The sequence below is a fragment of the Carettochelys insculpta genome, chromosome 18 (genome assembly GCF_033958435.1).
Source record: "Carettochelys insculpta isolate YL-2023 chromosome 18, ASM3395843v1, whole genome shotgun sequence".
Classification (NCBI taxonomy): Eukaryota; Metazoa; Chordata; order Testudines; family Carettochelyidae; genus Carettochelys; species Carettochelys insculpta.
The window spans coordinates 5,132,792-5,159,658 of NC_134154.1; the positions used below are offsets into that span (position 1 = coordinate 5,132,792).

General features: G+C 40.2%; 1 protein-coding gene and 1 long non-coding RNA gene across 3 annotated transcripts in view; one reads left to right on the forward strand and one right to left on the reverse strand.

Moving 5' to 3' along the window:
* The first annotated feature begins 646 nt into the window (after positions 1–646).
* CIT (citron rho-interacting serine/threonine kinase) overlaps positions 647–26,867 on the forward strand; it is a 116,033-nt gene continuing 89,812 nt past the window's right edge. For both annotated transcript variants that reach the window (XM_075013019.1, XM_075013020.1), the window contains exons 1-8: positions 647–742; positions 1,545–1,686; positions 4,342–4,517; positions 6,360–6,461; positions 7,089–7,231; positions 8,692–8,785; positions 15,292–15,495; positions 16,234–16,387. In XM_075013019.1, coding sequence (XP_074869120.1) covers positions 647–742; positions 1,545–1,686; positions 4,342–4,517; positions 6,360–6,461; positions 7,089–7,231; positions 8,692–8,785; positions 15,292–15,495; positions 16,234–16,387 — 1,111 coding nt within the window. The remainder of the gene's footprint in view (positions 743–1,544; positions 1,687–4,341; positions 4,518–6,359; positions 6,462–7,088; positions 7,232–8,691; positions 8,786–15,291; positions 15,496–16,233; positions 16,388–26,867) is intronic.
* LOC142022799 (uncharacterized) overlaps positions 15,377–26,867 on the reverse strand; it is a 30,211-nt gene continuing 18,720 nt past the window's right edge. The window contains exons 2-3 of the long non-coding RNA XR_012648045.1: positions 22,559–22,677; positions 15,377–16,367 (exon numbers count right to left, since the gene is read on the reverse strand). This is a non-coding gene — a long non-coding RNA (uncharacterized LOC142022799). The remainder of the gene's footprint in view (positions 16,368–22,558; positions 22,678–26,867) is intronic.

A 26,867-nucleotide genomic window follows, 5' to 3' on the forward strand; every position in this document is an offset into this window, starting at 1 on the left:
GTCAATCTGGACATTTTTCTTCAGATTTTTCTGTTTGGCCACAGGACTGAAAAATATAAATTACAGGTTGAACCTGCTTAGTCTGGCACACTCTGGTCTGGCAACAGTTGTGTTCTGGCATGATTTTGGTTAGCTGGCTGTCCACTTATGGGTGTGGCCAAATTTCCTGCAGTCCCATAAAGTTTGTTTACAACCATGGCTCTCAGAGTTCTGTGTTATTATTTAGCTCTAATTTACCCCTATGTGTCTTCTAAGAGTCTGGTAAGCAGTAGAAGCATTGATAACGTTGCTAAACAATATTGACCTCCTGTGGTTTGGCAAATTCTATGGTTTGGCATTGGTCAAGTCCTGAGGGTGTTGCACTAGAGGGATTCAGCTTGTATTTGCCTTGCCCTATGTACAGCTCTCTACTGCTGCCCATAGCTATAGTAGCTCAGAACCTTCCTTATAAAATATATTAGCAATAATGAGATCCCTAGTACACTTCATGGAGTCTTTTTCCCTAATTAGTTTTTAATATTTCTACAAAATTTAAATTTTGGCTTAAACTATCTGAGATTTCTTTTAAATATTCTTCAAAATATTTCCCCTTGACAACTCTTCCAACTTGCTTTCTAGGATGTGTGTTCCTGGTTAAACTGTGAAGATGTTGAAGTTTAAATATGCCATACGTAGTCTGACAGAGCCAGCCTCCATGGAGCCCATAGGCAGCCGTGCTTCTCGGCTGAACCTGCTCTTTCAGGTATAGGAAGCTGTCCTCAGACCTGATGAGCTGAATTTTGTTTGTGTCTATATTCGCTGTATAAAATGTTTTGTATTGTGTGGGTACACGAGCTTAGACCAGCTTACTTTTTGGAGGGTGGGAGAGAGCTTCTTGCTAGAAACTCAAAGTCTGCACCTAATCTGCATAAAGTGTAGATGATTGCAGCTGACGAACTGTTAATATGGAGCTGTTGCTCACATGACAGATTTCAGATTAAGATGGTGCATCTGACACTGTGTGGACTCTCCTGAGGTGAAGATGCAGCCTTGCATGCTGGGACCTCTAGTCATTTCAGGCTTTTCATGTGCATTTGAAGATGAGGGTGTTCATAAGCATCATTTGACTAACTAGCTGCACTTTGAGCACCTCTTTTTCCCAGATTCAAACAGTATTTCCATCAGGTAACACTTGATATGGTGATTGCCTAGATATCTCAGAAACACACAGTAAAATCCATGGGCTGCTATAAAAATAGGATAACTCCAATCAAAAGATTTCGAAGGACCTAGAAAAAGAGCACAAATGATATGATTTGGCCTTTTTGTTGCCTTTGGGATTTTCTTCAAGGGGAAGAAAAAAAAGTAAAACATTTATAATAGTGATTAGTGATGCACACAATGATTTGATATATTTAAAACGAATCTCTAAAATATTATTTGTTTAGTTTCTGAATCAGTGATTTTTTGTTAAGGATAATATATAATCTCTCCCTATACATATGTTATTGATTTGAGGCTTTTCATTATTGTCTCAGACTCCATCTGCTGTTGCTTTTTTTCAGGGGAAGCCACCCTTTGTGACTCAACAGCAGATGTCTCCTCTCTCCCGGGAAGGCATCCTTGATTCCCTATTCGTTCTTTTTGAAGAATGCAGCAATCCCAATTTAATGAAAATTAAACATGTGGGCAACTTTGTAAGAAAGTGTAAGTTTTCTGAGATTAATTCTAGAATTAATTTAATGGCTAGTGAGTAAAAGTATGGGCATTTAAATGGGAAACTTAAATGCATAAAGTACTCATACTGCTGTCTTTGATTTGATCCTATAATTGACTTTGGGCAGATTCTTGCATTTAGGTGGAACTCTACTGAACTTACCAGAGCTCCATAAATATGCAAAGAGCCACTTGCAGTCAGCTGAAGAATTTTAAATGCATCTTTTATAATGTGATATGTAGTAATGATGCTGCAGTTATGGTTGAGGAGACACTTGTATTCTAAGCCCCTCAGAGTACTGCATACAATCCCATTCTGGATATGAACCACTGACAATTGTGAAGAGATTGGAAGGAATTTGAGAACGTGAATAATTAAAGGCTTGAAAAGAAATGAGTTTAGAAGAAGGATAAATATTTAATTACTTCATCATATTTTGATATTTTAGATACTATGTACATTAGACTGTTTTATCCAGTATTTGATGAACTAGAACACTCAGATAACTGACATAACTCTCAAACCCCGAGTCATGACACTTCTTCCACTTACTCTGCTGGACAGCAGAACTGAGCCATGAGCAATGCCCCACCTCTTGGCTAGCCTGCTCTATGTCCTCTGCAATGCATGTGTGTGCATTTGGCTGGCTCCTCTCCTCTCCTGCCCAGTGTCCGCTGCTCAGAGTGGCTGCCTGTGCGGTGCAGCCATGTGCAAGCCCTGTTGCCATTTTCAAGTGGCTCTATGCTGTCCCCACCAACAAGGTAGGGACAGTGGTTGAGCTGGCGCTAGTGTGAGGGGGAGCTGAACTTTGTTACTGAGGGGCCCAGTGACTCCCACCTGTGCCTCCCCGCAGCTGCTTGCTATTAACTGGAATATTTGAACATCCTGACAACCTCCTGGTCCCAGTGTTGCTAGATATGAAAGAATTTACTGTATTATGCAAGGTGTAGGTGTGTGGGTGAGTATGTAGATATATCAAAATGTAGGTATATGCCGCGGCTGGCAATAATTTTTAAGCTGGGGGGGGGGGGGCACTCCAAGAATTTGGTAAGTGCTCAAAGGCTGCACTCTTCCATGATATTAATGGAGGAGATGCAGGGTCTGGAATCGAGATTGGGTGCAGAAGAGAGCTTGGGGTAAAGGATTGGGGTACAGAAGAAGGTGTGTGGGGTCTGGGAGGTGGCATATGTGAAGAAGGGGCTTGTGACCTGGGGTGGAAGGAGGAGTGCAGGGTCTGGAATTTGGTTGTGACCTGGAGAAACGGCATAGAAGGGAATGCACGGTTTGGGAGTGGGTTGTGACCTGGGGTAGTTGTTCAGGAAGGGCTGCAGAGATTTGGATTATGACTGGGGATAGGGGATGGGGTGCAAGGTCTGGGAGGAGTTATGGCTGCAGGAACAGGAGTGGAAAGGGTTTGGGTTTGTGTGGGGTAGAGGTAGAGGAGGGAGACAAAGTGTTGAGTGCTGGGGGAAAGGGAAGGACTGGGGTTCCAGAGGCAGGCTCCAGCCAGGAGACACTTGGGTGGTTCACAACAGCAGTCCAGCTGGTTCCTCAGCCAGGGTCCCTACCTTCCATGCCCCTGCTCTGGCTGCAGGGACTATGTGTGGCTGACTGAATACTGAGCACCCAGAGTGGGGAGGGAGAATTCATGCACTGCTTATCCTGCAAACAGGCAGCTTCCTTTGGCTGGAAACCAGCCAATGGGAGCTGCAAAATTTTGTTGGGGGCAGGGGCAGCATGCAAAGAGTCTCCTTTGCCTCCTCTCAGACTGGCAGCTTCAGAGAGCTGCTCTGAGGACAGAGCTGGTGCGAGGCAGGTAGGGAGCCTCCTGGCTCCTGCAGGCTGGCTCTGGAGGCTTAGTGTATTTTCCCTTCCCTGCTATATACTTTACGCAGCAGTTTGGCATCTAAGAAATTTTTTTTTTGTCAGAGTAAACCCATGTGTTGATATTCTAAAAAGAACAGCATTACAGTCCTCTAGTATTTCTTTGATTTATTTGCATAACATTCAGTTAAACAGAGGTTTATAAAACTAACTAAAATAATTTAATTAATAACTTTCATTCCATTTTTATCTATATGAAGATAAACCTCTATTGTTTGAAGAGATTTAAAATGATGAAGAGAGAGGAATTGATTTTCATGATCCAAAAAAGTATAACAAGGAATAACGTCATAAACTGAGCAAAGCAACATTTTGGAAAACTATCAATAAAACTTGCCAGTCATTTCTGCCAGATTATAGAATATGTCTCTTAGGGAAAATTGTGAGGAAGTGATGAAAACCCTGCCATTTGGCTTCTGAACCTAGACTGGACAAAGCACTCTTAACACAGTTAGAGATTAATCTTATACTGGTTGAGGATGGTTGAGATCGTTTAATAGGCCTTCATTTCTGATTTGCATGTTGCCATGAAAGGGGCTGAGTTATGTTTGCTGTGCAAACTAGTTTTGGATTTCCTGATGCTCTAAAACCTCAGTCATAACTTTGCATGAATATTTTTAATAATGAATTATGTTTTAGTATATGTAACGAGTGAATTATAAAGTGATGTAATAGTTTTTGAGGGCTGGGAGCTAAAGGACTGTTTCTTACTTTTCTGAAATGTCACTTGCCTAACGTAAAATAACTTCCCTTTTGTGCAGATTCAGAGATTATAGCTGAGTTACGAGAACTGCTGCCCAGTGTGAAGGATTTTGAAGTTAAAAATCTGGTGGGAAGTGGTCATTTTGCAGAAGTACATGTGGTGAGAGAGAAGGTGACTGGTGATGTCTATGCCATGAAAGTGATGAGCAAGGAGTCCTTGTTGGCACAAGAACATGTATGTGTATTCATCTATTGTGTAGTCTTTTAATTATGTTGTTAGACCTACAAGAGGTGACCTAGTGGCCATAACCATTTTCTTTCCTTTACTATTAAACTTTGATTAAAAACTCTGAGGGGAAAAATAACAAGCATTCCTGTAGCATCTTAAAGACCAACAAATGTATACAGTCATGAGCTTTCATGGGTAAGACCCAGTTCCTTAGGTGAGTGGAGTATACATGAAGGCTCTGTGTACACTAGAGAGTTTTGTTGACAAAACCTGCGGACTGTCCACATTCCCAAGACATTCTGTTAGGATGTTCCAGTGGGCCTTCTGTCAACAGACAGGGCTTCCAGGACACCAGTAAGCCCTGTCTGCTGTGCTTCCAGTTGGCCATTTTGGTGAGAGAGCGATGGGGCAGTCTGGCCATTTTCTGTCAACAGAGCGGATCGCTCTTTTGATCCACTTTGAAGTCTGGTCACAATTTGTCAACAGAAGTTTTGTCAGAAGATATCTTCCGACAGTAACTTCTGTTGACACATTGCTCTAGTGTAGACATAGCCTCCAAATCCAAGGTTTATGTAGCAGGGAGGGAAGGGAGGCGGAGGAAGGAGGGGGAAAAAAAAGTGTTGGGGGGATTCCCTGTCATCAGTAGGACCAGCAGCCGAAGCAAATTAAGTTAAGTAGGATGTGTCCCATTACAGAGAACATCAGAGGTGGGGAAATTACCATCATAATGCATAAGATAGTCAAGATCTCTATTAAGACCTAATTTAAATGCGTGAAATTTGAAAATAAATTCCAATTCAGATGTCTCCCTCTGTAATCTTGTGGTCAAATGTTGGATTTCCAGGAAGTGGAATACATGTAAACCTATAGGGGAACACTTTAACATCCCTGGACATCCAGTAATGGAATTAAAGGTAGCCGTTCTTCTATAAAAGAATTTTGCCATTAATCCTATGTAACTTAGTTTGCTTCATCTAGTGGTCCTACTAGTGACAGTTAACTCTCCCTGCATTTTTTTCCCATCTTTCCTTCCCTCCCTCCCTGCTATATAAATCCTGGATTCTAAGTGTCTACTCCAGTCATTTGAGGAAATGGGTCTTACCCTCAGAAGCTCATGACCTAACAAATTTGTTAGCTTTTAGGGTGCTTCAGGACTGCTTGTTGTTTATGAAGCTATTGACTAACAAAGCTACCCCTCTACGATTATTTACCATGATGGGAAAAGTGTGTGTAACTTGGAGTAAAATGATATAATAAAGAATTACACTAATATTTAAACAGTAAATTCTCTCTCATGGTGTGCAGAGAGGTTTGAGATTAGCTAGATTGATGGAAATCTTGTTGAATGAATTGCATTGAAAATAGCATTGCCATTTAATGTTTCACTCTGTATTTATTGCATAATCAATTGTGGGATGCTTGGTCTTAATGTGCTAGCATGTGTTCTTGTTCTTGTCTGATTTTGTTTTTCCTCAACCGGTGGTATTAGTTACTATTTTTATTATGGAAGTACCTAAAAGTTCCAAATGTATTGGCTGGTGAGGCTTGGGCTCTGTTTTATTAGATATTGTGCAAGCATGTAATGAGAGATGGTGTTGCCTCGGAGAGTGTCCTATAAATGAACAAGGCAATGAAGTGTAGGAAGGGAAATAGAGGTACAGAGGGGTGAAATGACTTTTCCGTATCACACAGCAGGTTAGTGGCAGATGTTGGTTTGTAAGTAATTTTTGAACAAATGGCACATTATAAGTTTATGAAAATGATGGATGTTTTTATGGACCTAGGGAATTCTAATCTATTCTTCTACTTTTTATTAGGAACTAAAGTAATCCATTTCCTTATTTGTAGGTGTCATTTTTTGAGGAAGAACGCAGTATATTATCTCGAAGTACCAGTATGTGGATCCCACAGTTACATTGTGCATTTCAGGACAAAAAAAATCTCTACTTGGTAATTCTAGATTTTTTTCTCTTCTGTGGTGCTTTAGTTTGAACTTTTTTATGTTTTTATTAAGCAACATTGTGGTGGCTGGAAGTTGTCTTTCCTTATGTAAATTCTCCTACACTATAAGCAGGCTTGATAGAATAGGATTTTATATAATTTTAATAGATAATTATGATTTTTAATTTTAAACGTATTTTCTACTTTTACCAACTTGCTTTTTGGGTCCTAAGCATTTTTAAAAGCTTTTTATTGATGTATATTTTTGCAGTTGTGGGGAATTATACAGCATCAGACAATGGGGTGCACCAGACATTAATTATTAATGAAGAGAAACTAAGATTTGAAAAGTTAAAGATTTACAAAAGTTAAAATAGAAACTGTCGATATTGTATGTCAAAATTTTAGCCTTAAACTTTAATCAACGTTTTTCTTTCTTGGCCTAGCTGCAAATTTCAGTTATATTTTTCCATAAATGTATGTATGGTGAAATTAATGTTTATCTATATTTACTGATGAAATATAATTCTTGTAAGTCTAGCTATAAGATTAACTGGCCACTATAGGATTTAAGGGTTTAATGGGATGTCTTTTTGTATATCTGAACTACAACCATGTCTCTAAAATTTAATGCAGGTTATGGAATATCAGCCTGGAGGAGACTTATTGTCACTCTTAAACCGGTATGAAGACCAAATAGATGAAAGTACGGTGCAGTTTTATTTAGCAGAGCTAGTTTTGGCCATTCACAGTGTCCATCAGATGGGCTATGTACACCGGTAGGTGGGAATATCTTTGAAATATACTTCTGATTTTGTCAGTATATTTCTGGAATGAGTATTGTAGTGGCAAACTCCAAATCTTCTGTAACATCTGTTTCAAGGACTTTCATACATGTTAGGAAAAAATTACAAACTAAGGCTGTGCCTACACTGCCATTCCCTTTCAGAAGATGCATGTAATCTTCCTAATTTTCTTCAGGAAGAAGGGTGCTTTCAAAAGTGGGGCTTCCTTTTGAAGGAACCCTGTCTACATGGCTATTTTGCATTTAGAAAACAGCACTTTCGATGTGGTGAATGGCAACCATTATGCAAATGATGCATTGAATATTCAGACCTGTGCTTCATTAGCATATTTGATCCACTGCATTTACATGCATCTTCTGAAAGGGAATGGCAGTGTGGATGCAACCTAATTGTATTCCAGCAGTAGTTGTCTCTGAAGACATTAAGTTTAATGTAAATTCTTAAACTAAATATGAAAGGATGGCCATAGATAAGTTGGGAAACTCAGTTATATTGTTCTGTTCTGTAGAAATATGAAGACATTCTGTAGCACTTGAGTTTGGATATTTTGGCTTCACATAATAAAATAAACTATCTGAACTGTTTAGAGATTATTGAAATGAGGTGAGTGTTGGGGATAAACAAGGCCAATACAGTATGTTAGAGTACTTGAGCGAATGTGTGTATTACAAGACTTTCTAAGGAAATCACCACCATTTTACTTGGATGTCATTCCAATTTGATACTCACCCCAACTATTCAGCCATTTGGACTTATTACATGTCTCAGCCCACAATAGCTGCTGAGTGTAGGACAGCAGGATACGGAGTTTTAACATCTGGAAAACTATTTGGCTTTGGATGGAGTTTGAAAGAGCACAAAATAAATTGGTACTATGGTTTTGGGTTGAGGTCAGTGTTTCCTGTAAGTTGTGTGCTTGTGTGGCTGCTCAGGAGGAATTAAAATGCCACCTAGCTGATTATCAGAGCACCCACAGCTAGGTTTTGTGTTTCTGTAGGTGGTGCACATTTGTCATGTCTCGATACACATAAAATTTATTCCACACATGGATGGAAAAGATTAGTGGGCACATTTGTTGAGATCCATATAATGTTCAATTGCCATTCGAGTTCAACGCACTGATGTGTCATGAAATGGCAATGCAACACCATTTCTTCTTTGAGATCTTCTGTCTGCTGGGAGAAATGTATTTGTGGGTTCTGCTACCCCCCGTTGGGGAAAACTCACTAGCTGACTGCCTAAAACGCAAGCCGTAAGTGGAGTAATAGCTGGAAGTCTGGACTGCACAGAATTCCTATGTTAGTTTATGAAGAACAATGTGCAATTGAGGAGACAGAGACTGAGTAGTAAGGAGATGTTATGTAAAAGTGACAGCAGGGAACAGCTACTGAGTGGCAGAGAGAGATTATTGATTGTGTTGTGCTTGCTTACAGAGATATAAAACCAGAGAATGTTCTCATTGACCGACTAGGACACATTAAACTTGTGGATTTTGGGTCCTCTGCTAAAATGACAGCGAACAAAACGGTAATAAAGTGTATATAAACTTTGTGTGTCTTGTTTGGATAGTTCATCCAAAAATGAAAACCAATTTCATGTCCATTCCTGACTGTTGATACTTTATTCTTTTGTTTTTTTCCCATTGATACTCCATATGAATGATCATATTTTTTGTCTTTGACTCTGTTCCATAGCTGTAGGTGGGTCTGTAAGCTTATTAGTTTATACAGGTTTTCAGTTGTAGACAGGGAAAGACGAGTCTTTTACAGTGCTTCCATTCTCATGATATAAAGGCTGTGTTACAATATGAATTCATACTTTAAAAGATCTTTGTTGCTATTGATTTTCCTTCATTTTTCTCTAAAAAGCCCTTTTATCTGGTACTTCACCAACCCGCAAGCTCAAAAGCGGCATTTCTGACCTGCATAGAAAGTCCACTTTGTAAGTGTAGTTAGTGTGGGGTTGGTTGGGGGCTGGAGTGTGGGAGAGTGCTGTGGGGTGAGCTCTGTGAGCGAGTTTGTGTCCAGAAGGTAGCTCGGGGCATGTGTTGGGGTATAGGAGAATATCAGGGTGCCGGATTGGGGGGGCACTCACCTCCAGGCACCCCCGCAAACGGTTTTCCATCCCTGCTGTTGCTGGTGGAGGGGTGGCCAGGCAGCTCTGTAGGCACACTGCTTGCATTCCCCCTCCTCGAGTGCTGACTCTGCAGCTCCAGGCCAGTTGCTAGGAATTGTCGCCAATAGGAGCTGTGAGGGGCAGCGTGCCTCCTTGCAGCAGAGCTGCCTGGCTGTGCTTCCATCAGAAACAAGCTACTGCTGGCAGGGCCTGCCAGAGATGAGCACTCATCCCCCATCAGTACGATTGCTCAGAGCTCCAGTATAAGGAGGGAGAAAATCCAGTTGAGGGCCTTTGGGTTAAGATTAGAGGCAGAAGTAAGAGAGGTGATATTGTAGTTGGTGTCTGCTATACACCGCTAGATCAGGGAGATGAAGTAGATGAGAATTTCTTCAGTCAGCTAAGTGAAGCTTCCAAATCACAGGCCCTGTTTCTCATGGAAGACTTTAATCATCCAGACATTTGTTGGGAGACCAATACAGCAGCACACAGATAATCCAGGAAGTTTTTGGAGAATGTTGGGGATAACTTCTTGGTACAAGTGCTGAAGGAACCAACCAGGGGCCATGCACAACTTGACCTGCTGCTCACAAACAGGGAAGAACTAGTAGAGAAAATAGAAGTGGGTGGAAACCTGGGCTGCAGCGACCATGAGATCGTAGATTTCAGGATCCGGACAAAAGGAAGAAGGGTGAGCAGTAACATACAGACCCTTGATTTCAAAAGAACAGACTTAAACTCCCTGAGAACTGATGAGCAAGATCCCTCGGGAAACCAAGACAAAGGGGAAAAGAGTTCAAGCGAACTGGCAGTATTTTAAAGAAGTCTCACTGAAGGCACAGGAACAAACCATCCCGCTGCAGAGTAAGAAACACAAACATGGTAGACAACCAGCTTGGCTTAATGGGGAAATCCTTAGTCAGCTTAAACTCAGAAAGGATGCATACAAAAAATGGAAACGTGGACAGTTGACTAAGGAGGCGTATAAACATACAGCTGGAGAATGCCGGCGAGTAATCAGGAAAGCAAAAGTACATTTGGAACTGCAGCTGGCAAGGGATGTGAAGAGTGACAAGAAGGGTTTCTACAGGCATGTTAACAATAAACAGGTTATCAGCGAAAGTGTGGGGCCATTACCTAGTGACAGATGATGAAGGAAAAGCTAAAGTACTCAATGCTTTGTTTGCTTCAGTCTTCACGGACAAAGTCAACTCCCACATGATGATCCTAGACAATGCAGTATTGGAAAGCGGAGGGCAGCCATCTGTGGGGAAGGAACAAGTTCTGAGCTATCTAGAAAAACTAGATGTACACAAATCCATGAGTCTGGATTTAATGCATCCAAGGGTACTGAGGGAATTGGCAGATGTCATTGCTGAACATTTGGCCGTTATTTTTGAAGACTCTTGGAGATCGAGAGAGATCCCGGATGACTGGAAAAAGACAAACGTAGTGCCCATGTTTATAAAAGGAAAGGAGGACAATCCAGGGAACTATAGACTGGTCAGCCTTACCTCAATCCCTGGAAAAATAATGAAGGGGATCCTCAAGGAATCCATTCTGGGGCACTTGGAAGAGGGGAAAGTGATCAAAAGTAGCCAACATGGATTCACCGGAGCAAGTCCTGCCTGACCAATCTGATTAGCTTCTATGACAAGGTTCTGTGGACATGGGGAAGTCAGTGGATGTGATATACCTTGATTTCAGCAAAGCTTTTGATGTGGTCTCCCACAACATTCTAGTCCATAAGTTAAGGAAATATGGTTTGGATCCTTGGACTATAAGATAGATAGAAAGCTGGCTTGAAGGTTGGGCCCAATGGGTAGTGGTCAATGGCTTAATGTCTGGGTGGCGGTCGGTTTCAAGTGGAGTGCCGCAAGGCTCAGTTCTGGGGCCAGTGTTGTTCAACATCTTTATTCATGACCTTGATGAGGGACTGGATTGCACCCTCAGCAAGTTTGCAGATGACACAAAACTAGGGGGAGAGGTAGATACGTTGGAGGGTAGAAAGAGAATCCAGAGTGACCTGGATAAATTGGACGACTGGGCCAAAAGAAATCTGATGCGGTTCAACAAGGAGAAGTGTAGAGTCCTGCACCTGGGGTGGAAGAATCCCAAGAATTGTTATAGGCTGGGGACCAACTGGCTCAGCAGCAGTATGACGGAAAGGGACCTAGGGGTTATGGTGGATGAAAGGCTGGCTATGAGTAAACAGTGTGCTGCTGTAGCCAAAATGCTAACGGCATACTAGGGTGTATTAGGAGGAGCATTTCGAGCAGATCTAGAGAAATAGTTATTCCCCTCTATTCGGCGCTGGTGAGGCCGCATCTGGAATATTGTGTCCAGTTTTGGGCCTCCCAGTATAAAAAGGATGTGGATGTGCTGGAGCAGGTTCAGCAGAGGGCAACAAAAATGATTAAGGAGCTGGAGCACAAGACCTATGAGGATAGGTGGAGGGATTTGGGCTTGTATAGTATAGAAGAGAAGACTTAGGGGTGATTTAATAGCAGCCTTCAACTTCCTGAAAGGGAGCTCTAAAGAAGAGGGTGAGAAACTGTTCTCAGTGGAGTCAGATGGCAGAACAAGGAGTAATGGTCTGAAGTTGAAGAGGGAGAGGCATAGGTTAGATATTAGGAAAAACTACTTCACCAGGAGTGTGGTGAAGCATTGGAATGTGTTGCCTAGAGAGGTGGTGGATTTGCCATCCCTTGAGGTTTTCAAGTCCCAGCTTGGCAAGGGGATGACTTAGTGGGGTTGATCCTGCTTGAAGCAGGGGGCTGGACTAGGTGACCTTCTGAGGTCCCTTCCAGCCCAATCATTCTATGAGGTCAGCAACCCCTGGCATGTGTGCCAAGAGTGGCATGTGAGCTGATTTGCATTGGCACTAAAGGCAGGAGCTCAGCCCTCCCTCTTTCCCACATGCAGCCAGGAGCTTGCTCAAAGCCATGCTGCCTGTGGATTAGCAAAAGATCAGTGAATGCTATCAACCACCACCACCTAAATGATAAAGATCTGCATCTTATTTTATTAATGAAGCTGTTGTAAGTAGTACTGTTTGTGACTTTACAAAATGTCGCTAGCACTCAGACTGTATGTAGAAGTCAAAATGTCAGATTTTGGTACTCCACATCAGAAAAGTCGCTGACTGCTGCTCTATGCTATTATCTAAATTACTGATCAAGATTTTGAACACAATAGGTCCCAGAACTGATCTCAGAGCAACCCCACTCTATATACTCTTCCAGTGTGACTGTGAACCATTGATAATTCCTCTCAGAGAATGGTTAGCCAACAAAGTTATGTACCTACCTAATAGTAGCTCCATCTCAGTTGTATTTCCCTAGTTTGTGAAGGAGAAGGGCACACAAAACTATCAAAAGCTTTACTAAATTCTAGATACATCAGATCTATCTCTTCTCCCCATCCACAAGGCTTGTTACCCTGTTTAAAAAAAAGCTGTCAGGGTGGTTGACAAGATATGTTCTTTCATGTTGCCTGTAACTTACCACCTTATTTTCTTCCAGTTGTTTGCAAACTGATCCCTTAATTATTTTTCATTATCTTTCCTGATATGTTAAGCTAACTGGTCTATAATTTCCTGGATTGTCCTTTTTTCCCCTTTTTACAGATGGGCACTATAGGTGTCCTTTTCCAGTCTTCTGGGATCTCTTCTGTTTTCCATGACTTTTCATAAATGATAGCTCAGATAACTCCTCTATCAGCTCCTGGAGGATTCTAGGATAAATTTCATCAGGCTCTGGTGACTTAAAGACATCTAACTTCTTAAAGTAATTTTTAACTTGTTCTTTCCTTATTTTAGCTTCTACACGTACCTCCTTTTCACGGGCATTCGCTATTTTAGGTGTCCAATCACCACCAACTGTCAGTGAAAACCGTGACGAAGAAGTCATTAAGCACCTCTGTTATTTCCACATGATCTGTTACTGTTTCTCCCTCTTCATTGAGTAGCAGACCTACCTGGTCCTTGGTTTTTCTCTTGCCTTGAATGTGTTTATACAATGTTTTCTTATTATCCTTTATGTGTCTAGTTATATTAAGGTGAAGGCACAAAAGGAGCTTCCTAATTTTGCCCTTACCTACATATTTATTTCTTTATATCATCCTTTTTAATTTGGCCTAGTTCCCACTTTTTGTTGGACTCTTTTATATTTAGATCTTTCAGGATCTCCTGATGAAGCCAGTGTTGTCTCTTGACATACTGCCTATCTTTCCTATGCAGTGGAATAGATTGCTCTTGTGTCCTTAATAATGCCTTTTTGAAAAACTGCCAAATGTCTCCAGTTGCTTTTCCTCTCAGGCTTGCTTCTCAAGGCATCTTACCTACCAGCTCCCTGAGTTTGCTAATGGCTGCCTTCTTGAAATCCATTATCTTTATTTTTCTGTTTTCCCTCCTACCATTTCTTAGAATCATGAACTCTAGTATTTCATATCACATGCACCCGAGCTGCCTTCCATTTTCAGATTCTCAGCTAGTTCCTTTCTGTTTGTCAAAGTCAAATCTAGAAAAGCCTTCTCCTCTTATAAGTTTTTTCCACCTTCTGGAATTAAAAAAATTGTTTCCAGTACATTCCAAGAACTTGTTGGATAATATGTGTTATTTTCCATAGGTTATTGAAGTCTCATCACCACCAAGAATCTAAGCGCCTTTTCTGCAGCAACACTTTGACTAAGCAACATACTTAAAAGTGTGCAGAACTTCAGCACCTATATAGTCCAGTTAATTTCATTTAAAGTATTTAAGTACATGTAAGTCTTGCTGAATCAGGGCTAAATGTATTCAAAGTGTGCATGAGAGTAGAATATCTTACACTCTAGTGATACTCCAGTTTTAAAAATAGTCATATTGCAATAGTCTAGCTTCAGAGTCTAAACACATTTCTTTCTAAGTGAATAAAACCTTGCTTAGGTTTAGCTGGCTTTTACAGGCTGTTTCTAAATTGAAAATACTGTGTACATCTTAAGAAAAGAGAATTTGAAATTTAAAATATTTAGAAGCTCTGTTTATAAATAGAGTATACATTTGTGACTAGAGTCTGCTTCTGTTGGTTTTATTTGGAATTTATATAACAAATAATAATATCTTTATTTTGACCTTCCCTTGTATATGCTACTCTTTTATCTTCCCAGTCTTTGCTTTCTCAGAGCCCCAGTACTTTATTACCTTTTTATGTTCACGCTTTTCTCCTTTCTTAGGTCTTCTATTTCTTTAACCTCCTTGCTACTGTGTAGCTCTCCCCCTGCTATTTTGTTTCATCCTTATGCCAGCAGCAGTGTGAAAATCACTGTAATTCTGATTCCTGAAGAATCTTGTCAGAGCACTTCCAAGACCAGGTTTCCAGTAAGTTTTAGTTTGCTGGTAGCATACACAGAATGGAATGGTAGGGGAGAATCAGGGATGTAGTGTAGGGCAGGGAAGTCATGCTGAGAAATGGTGATCCCTAAAGTTCACTTGTATATGAGAATGTAGCTATACACTTCTATTAATATAAGTGAAAGTTTTGTTGCTGGGCCATGCATACCACTTGAAACATCAAAGGCTAGTTATGTGGTACTTCATGCTCTTTAGAATGCAGCATTCTAAGTCTTGGTTACTACAGTTGCACATTGCTTGTAAAAACAATTAGCTCTTGTAATTTATTAGCTTGGTCCATGTGGTGAATATTTTTACTGAAAGATATTAATGTTCAGTTTTCCTACCACTGTAACTGCTATATTAATTACCGTGCTCTCTGATTTTTTTTCTGGGAAAGCTCCTACTTTATAAATATGCTTTTAAAAAGTGGTGTCAAACTGAATACCTCTCTTCTTTATAAACTAGAAACAAATATATATTTCAGTGCCAGGAAAATAGTCAAGGGCGAGACTTGTAACTTTATATGCAATGTGTTTATTTACAGGTGAATGCTAGGCTGCCTGTTGGCACCCCAGACTATATGGCACCAGAGATGCTAGCTGTTCTGAATGGGGATGGTAAATCTTCATGTGGCCCAGAGTGTGATTGGTGGTCTTTGGGAATCATAGCTTATGATATGATTTATGGAAAAACTCCATTCACAGAGGGGACAGCAACAAAAACATTTAATAACATCATGAACTTCCAGGTAGACAGTCCGTTCCTGTATTTCAGTATAAAGAAGTCCAGAAATAAAATCTGTCTTTTTCTACAGTTGAAAAGAGTAGTTTCTCAATGTCTGTTATTTTGTCACATTCTAAGAGTTCTATGAAATATGAATTGAAAATGTTTCCCATATTCCCCTTGAATGTATGCCCATAATTTAACTACCAAGTTATTTCTAAAAATAAGTATGTGCAATGGTGCATCTGTGCATCAGTTAACGTTAGTGTCTGTGTCATGCCATGGTACTGTTGAGATCTTTGATGCACAGTGAAGCTGACACAAAGGCACTATTAGCAAAATACAGTTTGAACTCCCTAGTCTGGCACTCCCAGGACCTGACAGGAGCCAAATGAGAGAATTTGCTGCATCATGGGAGGTCAATATTATCTAATAGCATTCCACTGCATATTGGGCCCTTGGAAGACACATAGGGGTAAATTACAGACCAATGACAGTGCAGAACACTGGGAGCAAGGACTGGTGGCTGTAAACCAACTTTATGGGACCCTGGGAAACTTACCTACACCCATGATAAGTGGTAGTTTGGCTAACTAAAATCATGATCGATTATGGATGTTGCCAGACTAGAGAGGGTCAACCTGTTTTTTCATTTCCATTTTGAACCTTAAAGCATTGGCTTATCTCAGGGTAAGGTTTGAACCTAACAGCTTCAAATTGTGTTTTCCTATGGAACAAATAATTATTTTTATTTCAAATGCAGCGGTTCCTGAAGTTCCCAGAAGATGTGAAAGTCAGTAATGAATTTCTTGATCTGGTCCAGAGTCTGCTGTGTGGGCTGAAGGAGAGGCTAGATTATGAGGGTCTCTGCTGCCATCCATTCTTCTCTAAAATTGACTGGAAAAACATCCATAATAGTAAGCAGAAAAACATCATATTACAAATAAGTCCTTGATAACGTGACTATGAGTAAAATGAGTATTTGCTGAGTGGCTGAAGTGACTAATCTTTGAAAAGAAGAGGTTCTGCATTATGGCAGCAGAAATGTTCTGAGGAGTGATTTCTGCTTTAAGACCAGCATGTGTTAAAACAGTACATTAAAATTTTGGCGGTGAAAATTTGAGTAAAGAATGATAAAAAATACAAGTGTATTCCTGTAACCCTGTACAACTCCTGTCTGCCTGTTCCTTTAATTTGTTTTTGTTTTGTTGCATCTCCATTTCTCTCCTCTTACCACCTCATGATTCAATTTGTTGTATGTGAATCATGCTCCTTTTACTTTCTGAATGTAGTGACCTATGTCCAGGACTCAAGGGCTGCTATAGGAATAGTTTATGCTACTTGAAATTTAATTAAGTAGAAGAGGAATTCACAAAACTTTTCATAATATGTCTAATATGAATATCTAATTAGAGATTTTCTTGTGGACACTGCTGTTCACAATTGTGCAGGCTGCCTTCTGCCACTGGTGATAGAACAAACATCTGTGTGGCAAATAGTTTTCCTTGTAAATAATGGCTGTAATTAGTTGGTTACTCTGATTGTTAAGCATGACAGTAGTAATCTACATTTTGTGATTATTATTAGGCTCAGACGATTATTTGTTCCCTTATTTGATGGATTCTCAGGCTGAATATTGACTTCTTTCCAGCTTCAAGAATCCTAAACTTTTAGAATAGCCATTCTATCAAAACTGTTGGTTGTTATCGTTTTAATATTTCAGTGTTTGGTGCAGATTTTAGCTCACTCTTCATATTTCTTTTGCACAATCTCTTTTAGCTTACCAGATTTTGTTTTCAAGGTTCCTATGTTGATTGAGTTCAGACTTTATTCTTTTCAACAGTACTGTGGATGCTGTGGAAGACAGTGAGTTGGAATCTATTCCAGAGCCATCCTGGCAATCTGCTTGTGTGGCATTCTGAAAACTGCCCAAGTTAGTTGGTGTTGTCTTGCCATTTCACAGGAGAACAATGATGCTCACTAACTATTCACTTGTTGGGCAGTCTTGGAGTCCCCTTGAATGTCCAAATAGCTATGTGGTAAAAAGTGGCGGGAGAGAAAAGAACTGCACGCCCCATCCCCACCTTCAGGTTCTGTCAGCTGTAACTCTCCAGAAGATTGTTCCCTATTCTATTTACATACAGACCTAACCACAAAAAGCTAAACACAGTTGTGACCTCTATAGCCTAAATTATGATTACTCATATGTAGGAAGGAAGCCAGACCACATGTAAAATCTGTAATTGGTACAAAACACAGCAGTACCACTTTTTTTTAGCAACAGAGTGAATATATCATGCTGGTGTCCTTGCTCTCTTTACTTGTTCCCCATTATCTAAGTTGGTCCAGGTCAATGTTTGTCTTACTATTTAGAGCCATCAAAAGTTTTCTTCCTCAAAGATTGCTGCTCTCTCCAGCTCCTTGACATTTCATGGCATTTGTATTCAACTGGAGCAATGAAACTGTCAACCAGGAGTGGTAACAGCAACGAAGGGTCCTGTGGCACCTTATAGACTAACAGAAAAGTTTTGAGCATGAGCTTTTGTGAGCACAGACTCACTTCATCAGATGCCCAGGAGTGGGATACTTCTGAGAGAAGGAGGTGCAACTTTTACAGGAATTAAGCATAGTGTATGGAACTTGCTCCCATGAGTTACTGACAATGAACCTAACCACGTTCACAATAAAATGTAAAACTTGTTCCGTTGTCATGTATTTCACTAAAGGAGTTCTATATGCACACTTACACAGACAGTCACGTATAAAGCAATACAGCTATTTTTCTTTCAGAATGAGAAGGAAGAAAGAGATACTGTTAGTATTTGAGAGGTACTCCATCATTGTTGTAATGGACTATGTAAGTGTCTGGAAAATCAGCCTAAATCTCTCTCTTTTTAACTTAGACTTTGTGCTAAAACACAAAGACCAAAAGACCAAGAACATCCTTTAACTTTTTGTTGTTATGGGAACTTATAAAACAATTGTTGGTTTTGTATTTAAACCATATCTTCTCTTCCCCAAAGAGAGTCACTGCTATAAAGCTTCCTACCTCCTTGGGTTCAGGCAGCAGGAATCTGAAGCTGGCTCCTAACTATAGAAGCAGAATGCAGCTCTTTAAGTCCCCAGGTCAGCCAGTTGTTTGAAAAAGATTTTTGTAGATAGTTTGCACCTTCCTAGGAGCATACTGGTAAAACGTAATAGAGGCTCTGTGCCCTGTAGTTATTTACTTCTGCTCTTTGCTGAAGTTTAATTCTACAGAAATTTGCCTCTGTATTTCATGTACTGCAAAAGGCTTGGCCTGTATATTTAGTATTTTATATATTACATTGGAAGCCAGAATAATTATAATTATACTTTCAGTTAAGTAATACTAATAATTTAGACTGGAAAATTGCTCTTGAAAGTAAGAAACAGAGGAAACTGGGTATGATGTGTTGCCTGCTTACTAGTCAAAAGATTGCAAGTCATCCAGTAAGATTTTCATAACTGAATGTTCATGGTATTTTAAAGTCAGTAAATAACATTATTTCGATCCTTGCATCATCTTTTGAAAGAGCGGTGGCTGTGTGGATGCTCTCTACTGACAGAGCGGATCAGTGTTTCAATCCACTTTTTTGTGTGTGGGTGCACTCTTTCAAAAGAAGTTCTTCCGGAACAGAACGTTTTTCAAAAAAAGATGGCTGTAGTGTAGATGCGGCCATAGTGATTCTCTCCCGTGCATTGCTCTTTCTTTCTTAGCAGAGAAGGGGAAAGTAATGCTCATATCAGAGGATTCTGTAAGGACTGGAGTAGCATTTGAATTTGGAAAATTGAAAAGCAGAGGAAACTGAAGCAATTACTTTGAACTTTCAGAAGTACCCTTTTGATGAAAGATTATTTAATAAGCTGGATGAAATGCTTAAGGATAGCAAGTGGAAAGTGAGTTCTAGAGAAGATTAGTGGACAGCAGAATGCAGAACCAGGGAAAATGTGGCTGTGAGAGGAAATGTGAAAACTGCTGAAAAGACAAATATCTTCCTGCTTCTCTTTGCTTGCAGACTGCATGATATTGAGGTATTTATGTAATGTAATTTCTTAGGAAATGGGAGTCTTGGGAACAATTGAGCGGCATAAGTGACTTAAAGTTGTGCATCTCTACAATATGATAGTCAACTGTGCAAGACATAGATTATGGGAATGTTTCTTAAAAATTAAATCTGGACAGGTGACTGTCGGGAATTTGTTAAACTTGTAAGGCTTTTTAAGTTCACTTCAAGTACTCCAGAATTCATCTAATTTTTAAATCATCATATCCCCCAGAATGGCTTATTGACAACTTTCCAGAAAAATGGTAATTGTTCCAAAATATATATAACATTTTTTGTTGGGGGAAGTTACAAGGGGGTTAAAAGGGCTATTTCTGCCTTTATCTGATTAAGTAGTAAATTGAGAAAAGAGAGATTCTTAAGTTGAATACATGGGCAAAAATGGACTGTTGTCTTTATCAGTTATGGACAGAGATGTGTCCTTCAGAAAATTGATGTTTCTTAGAGGCAATTTCACAAGGGCTCATAAAAATTTAGATCATGGAATGTCTACTTCCATCTCTTTTCTGCATCGTCTCTCAGACAAAAGATGGCTTTTTCACATCTAAAATAGAAGGATCTGCTGAACATTTTCTAATATGGCATAAGTAGTATGACACAAACCCTTCTATTTGTCTGCTGCTATATTGATGAGAGAGAAAAAGCTCATGTGCAAATGTTTTAGAATGGGTTTAAGGACTAATTAAGTCTTTTTATCATCTGTTGTAGTGTCTTGATTTTATAAATTTACTCACTTTTTGTCACATGGTACATAGTTCTCAAATTATTTGCATTTTTATGTTGCATGGTACGTAAGAATATAAGAACGTCCATACTGGATGCGACCAAAGGTCCGTCTGGTCCAGTATGCTATCTTCCAACAGTGGCCAGTGCCTGATGCCCCAATGGGAGTGAACAGAACTGGTAACCATCAAGTGATCTCTTTCCTGTCATCAATTCTAGCCTCTCTCAAACAGAAGCTAGGGACACTACATGGTTTGTAGCTATTACTGTACCTATTACATTTTGTATTATTTCACTAAGAAGTTGCTGGGATTCAGGAAAAAAAATGTGTACTTTGCTTCCTTTTTCCTTTTCCATCCACCACTAGTTTCACAGGCAGTTTAGGAAGCCGATACAAGTTTTGGAGAGGGCTCTGCTGTTAGCTGAAATAAGTATATCTTGGGAAGTTCTCTGCCTTCGAGGGCTTGTCTACAGTGGGGGTTTTTGCAGAAAAACAACCGTTCTATCCACACTGCAAAGCTTATTATTCTGGAATAACAGGGCCTTTAACTTGAAATAGTAACTCCACCAAAATGGATGACTTTTGCTGACCCCTCCTTTCAATTTAAAAATTGACTCAATGTGTACAGTAAACTCTCTTTCAACTGGTGTTGAATTAACTGGTACTCTCAAACAACTGGACTGCCATCAGGTGCTATCCCGGTGCCTAGGCTTCCTCTTCCAGGTGGCTGTGCTACTCGCAGGCAACGAAGAGATCCCTTCCTGCTCCACGTCATTAATTTTATTTTCCCTTAAGAAGGGGGTGGTACTGGGATGTGGGTGGTGAGATAAGAGGAAGCTGTTGAGAGGACACTGCTCATCAACCCTCCGTGGGTCAGGGCTGCAGAGGCTCCAGAGCTACTCGGCAACCTTTGGTGTGGGATGCAGAGGAGAGTGTCCCTCTGCTGCACACCAGTCTGCACACCACGAGTGCAGCGGGATGCTGGAGCATGAGGAGCCAGGGCCTTCCCACACCTACCCATGTGCCAGTGTGGGCTGGGACTGCTGAGCCCCGGCGGGGAGTGCAGCGAGACAGTGGCTGGAACATGGAGATCTAGCCCCTTCCCTCCACACGGCAGCATGTGTCAGGGCCTGAGTTGCTGAGCCCTGGCAGAGAGTGCGGTGTGGGTTGTGCATGTGGTGGCGCCTCTCTGGGGACAAGGGATCCCTCTCTATTATCTGGAATATTTTCATATCCAGCAACCTCCCAGGCTGCCAGATATGTACTAAGCAGAGGTAATTAGAAATTAATTGGCCTCCGGGGAGGCATCAAATAATTGCTCTTATTTCAAAATTGGGTTGTTTAGTGTGAATGCTCAATTTCAAAATGCTCCTGCAGTGTAAACACTTTTTTAAGAAATAGCTTATTTAGATATATACCCTGCAGTGTAGACAAAACCCAAGATTCAAAAGTAGCTTCTTGTACATGTAATGAGTATTGTTTATGTCTGGGATAGGCTTATTGTCTATTACAACACTTTGCAGTTAGCCTGTTGTAAATAAAATATTCTTAAAGATATGATTTGGTGCTGATGCTGTCCTTTGATAGGTCTTCCATAAATATTACTAGAAGCACAGGAGACAAACGCTCAATCCACTTGCCATTGGAAAGGGGGTCATGTAAATTTTTGACCCCAGGAAGAATAAATAGATTTTATCATAGAATGAGAAAAGATATATCTCTGTTCTTTAGTTTATCTTAGGGTGTGTTGATTTAAATCAAGGTACCAAAAAAACTAAAAGACTGACTTTGCTTAGAATGCACTTAATTTTGGAGTAAGCCCCCACTGAACTCACCAGAAGTCTGTTTTTTAAAAAAGAATGCATAAAACAGAATGGGATTCCCTTGGAAAAGCTGAGTTATGCTGAAGAAAAATAGGGAATAGATTTATGGCATCACCATTATGGTCTGTGACTGTGATGTTCCAAAACATGGTGCATGCATTATGTAATACAAAAAAGAAAATGACAGTCAGTGTCAACTGGCAGCTCTAGATTTCTCTGCAGCTTTTTGTATTGTATACTTGAGTGATAGATTCTAAACCTAGTTAACTCCTTAAAAAAACCGTAAGGATTAGCAGAGATACACTTTTTTTTTTTTTCTGGCAACAGCCAACACAGCAAACAGCTTGGGAATTTACTTGTCAAATTACACTTATCCTAAAAGGCTTAGAGAGAGTCTTGAAGACTGATGCATTGTAAAGTGAATTATTTAAGTTACTAACCAGTTGATTCACTCACCCATATCCACATCTTCATCGACATCATATCTCCCAACAACCAGTTTTCCTTATGATGTTTCATACTTGCAAGTAGGCCCTGCCTCTTCTCCTTTCACTGCTTACACTTGACGCATTTTCCTTTTTTTACCAAGAGAACAAATTTCTTCAAAATATTCCGAGATAGGATCTCTCTTATGCCTAGAGAGCATGAGAGATTCTGGGACCGTGTTTCTGTGGCTAAAGTATGTGTAGGGGGGAAACATAGGAAGCTGTGTGTGTGCTGAATGTCTTCCCTTTTTCTTTCCAGTTCACTCTTCTTTTCTGTGCTGCCTCTGTTCTTTCCTATCTATTGTCTTTGTCTTCAAAACAATATCTTAACTAACTCTTCTGCTGTACTTGACCACACTCCATCTAAGCAAAAAAACAAAAAACAATCCTATCCAGCTTGTGTCTTGGCACATGTTACCTTTTAGACTGCTGTGAAACAGAAATTGAAAGCCCAGAACTTTCAAGAAGCAAGAGCTAGAAGTTAAGATGGACAGACTAGAGCTAGTAATTCATTTTTATGTGGCTGTAAGTGTATTTTTAGCATATTTATGAGGAGATTTAATTGTAACTTATTTTTAAATGAGAAATTTAGTATTGATTGTTTTATTTGAATCTGATTTTAAAATAAAAAATAATTTTTAAATTTTTTTAAAATCGATTTTTATCCACCCTGGTTTCTCTAAATCTCCACATCCAGTAAAGTCTTTCATTGTTCTAGAAAAGTGGTATCACAGAGAAATACAGTATTCAATCTGTAAAGTTATATGAAAATAATTTGAAATGATGGAGTTGATTGTATTATTCATTGAACTAGTCAAAATACACATACTAACATAGAGGGGCAGCCATGTTAGTCTGTAGCTATACGAATAATAAGCAGTCATGTAACACCTTCAAGACACACAAGTGTATTAGGTCTTGAGCTTTCTTGGTTAAGACTCACTCACTCACGAAAGCTCATGACCTAATACATTTATTAGTTTTGAAGGTGTCACATGACTGCTTGTTACATACTAACACATTACATTTTTTTTCATTTATCATAAAGACTAGATAATCTCGTATATAGACTAGATCATTTATTGCATTGCTATTTTAAAATTATCAATATCTGACATCCCCTTGCCTCCAGAAATCATTCTTTAGAACAGATGGATGAGGCTTATCTCCTTCCTCTGTAAGGGGAGTATCTGAGTAAGCAATTGATTCTTATATAATGTGCAGTTCTCTAGAAGTTATTTAAATAAGAAACAGAGCACATGCAGTCACTTGCTGCAGATCCATATATCAGTTTTTGTAAGATGGAAGTATCAGGATTAAAATTTCCTGTTCATAGCATAGTTTTGTATCCTTTTGAATAAGCCTGGAGAGGGAGAAAAGTGTGACTCTGAAACAGACCTTTAGTTTTGCCAGACACATGGCATTGATTTGCTCTTCAGTTCCCAAAGTCTTACTACGACCTCCTCTAAATGGCTCCTCTTTTTAAAGAAGCTTCTGAAAATTGCCTCGAAGTATGACCACACTTACATCTTTGTATTTGCTAGTCTTCATTTTGTTATTTTGAGGTTACCATAATTATAGAGGGATGGGAATTCTCTGGCTTTAAACAAGGAATAATTGGCCAGTCCTGGTTACCTAATGACCATTTCATAGACATGGACAGTAGCCAATATTCCCTCTAATATTTTCCACCAATGAGCAGAATAAATTTTGTTGTGTGCACTGAGGCACATATAAATGTGCACCAACCACCAATAGAAACACGTGCTGCTGGCTATGGGAGTCTGTAGGCTCTCTGCTCATCAAATGGACGACATTTGAATCTCTCCTGGACGGCTGCCCAAGTGCTCAGTTTACAGGGATCCCTGATGGTAACCCTTGTTAACCTACTAAATCACTCCCTTTCCTCAGCTTGTTATATAAGCAAGGGAATGTCTTAATCTCAGGAATAAAGGAATCTAAAGACGTTACCAGGTAATTAGCAGAGCTAACCAAGCAAAGTGGTTCTATCATACCACCTCTTTCTGAGTGTGTCCCTTTTCATTCCTGAGAGTTTGTTCTAAACCAGAGTGGTCTGAAACCTACCTCTGACGAACTTAATTTTTCCCCTTTCTGTTACTGTCGGTAGTTCTGATCTACTTCCAGCCAGAAAGTGCATTAGTTGAATGACAGTTTCTCTTTTTCTTGACATTGTTTCTTGATAGTAGTATTGTAACAAGGTTAGAAAGAAGAGCTTCTCAACTGTGTTAGGTTAGTAAAGCTCTTCTCACATGAATGCTTCTGAAGAAGGTGCAAAACAAAGGGCAAATTCAGATTTCTTTCCTTTCAGCTAGCTTTTTCTGTCTCTCCCCTTTGTGCAGAGCTTTTATTAAATACTAGAATAAATTGCAGCAGAAAATGTGATATTAGAATTAACTTTCTCTTTCTGAAAGTCTTATTTACTTTCCATCTTTAGCTTTCTTCAATTATATGAAGATGTTGCTACTTGGTATTACGGTTCCTGCTTGCTGCTGTTCTTTCACTGAACTATTTATTTTTTAACTCTGTCCTGATTTTAAGCATGTTTAAATTAGCTCTTCTGCTGTAGTCTGAGTGGGGCATTTTGGAAGATCTTCGATAACTGGGAGAGGAAAGTTTCTCGCCTTTAATTGTAGCTGCCTGAAGATGGTTCCTCTCTAAATTTTCACTATTTTCTCATGATAGGTGAGACTCTAGCTCACTTTTTGTTTCTAGGGCTACGTCTACACTATGAGATAAATTCGAATTTAGGGCCGTTAGCTCGATATTACCATGTGACTGTCTTTACCATTAGCTCGATTTAGGGAGCACTAATATCAATATCATATCATCATCGAATAGTAACAGAGAGAAAGCCGTGCTAGTCTATATACTGTCAAAACAAAAGAGCAGTAAAGTTGCACTTTAAAGACTAACAAAATAATTTACTAGATGAGCTTTCGTGGGACAGACCCATTTCTTCTGAAGAAGTGGGTCTGTCCCACAAAAGCTCACCTAATAATTTATTTAGTTAGTCTTTAAAGTGCTACTTGACTGCTTTTTTGTTTTGATAATATTGTTGGTACCTGATGGGTATAGCATCAATCTCGAATTCACAAGTTTGATTAAAGACCAGTGTGGAAGTGCCACGTATGTAACCCACAATGCCCCACAGTGCTCTGCTCTGGCCGCTGCTCTCCAGGTGCGCAGGAATTAGGTAACAGGAAGACCATGAATTTCAAATTGGGACCAGGAAGCCTGTAGCTGTGGGGTCATGTTTGTATAAGAGCCTGAGAAGTATCTTTCTTTCTCCGCTTTAAGTGCTGTGAGTGCATCTAACCATTACAAATAACTCCAACATGGAGTTTGTGATTCTGTCTCTACACTTAGTATTTCTTCTGTGCTGCCTGGTGCCAGCCACTGCCCCACAGCACTACATGGCAGCAAGGCTTTTGTGGGGGTTGTGCTTGCATAAGAGGCTGAGAAACTTCTCAACAGTTTATATTTGTTGATGCCCCTTCACTCATCCACAGACACCACACAGTCAGGGTCTTTTCCGTGCTCAACCACATCACGTGGCTAGCCCCCAATCCAATAGAAGGACGTGCCTGCCATATGGTGCTTACCATGCTTCCAGGAAGCGCCATGTGCTGGCTTGCATGTGGTTAGGGCTCCAACAGCAGGAAAGAATTTGCAGCCACTGGGGAGAATTCTCCCCGATGGCTAAGATTTTCAGGGCCTTTCTGCTGCATGGGGGGGCACTACTTCAACTGCACCCCACCCACTGAAATCTCTGCTGCCCCAACAAGGACCCAGGGGACTAGCTGCCACTGGGGGGAAGACTTCCCCAGCGGCTAAGATTTTCAGGGGCTTTCTGCTGCTAGGAGGACTACTTCAGCTGGCCAGATACAATCAAGGGAGGGTGGACAGTCAGTGGATGGCCAGTTGAGAAGACACACACTCGCTGATTTTTATAATGTCCTTGATAATTCTGTTACAGAAGAAAAAGGTGTCTGTTAACTTTGCCATGTTTGTTGATGCCCTACTTTTCCTTCCTTCTGTTCAACTGGAAAAATGGACATTTGCATTGCCCTCATTCCCCTCCAGCGGTAAGCCACGTGGGAAGATGATGTCAAATACCAGCAAACATACACTGAATGCTACGGGGATGAGGGAGCTGTGGGGTAGGTTCCCACAATGCACTGCTGCAACAGTTGATGTTTGCTGATTGATTGTGGCAACAATAAATGGACTTGTGAGGAGCTCATGGGGAAGGTGAGGAT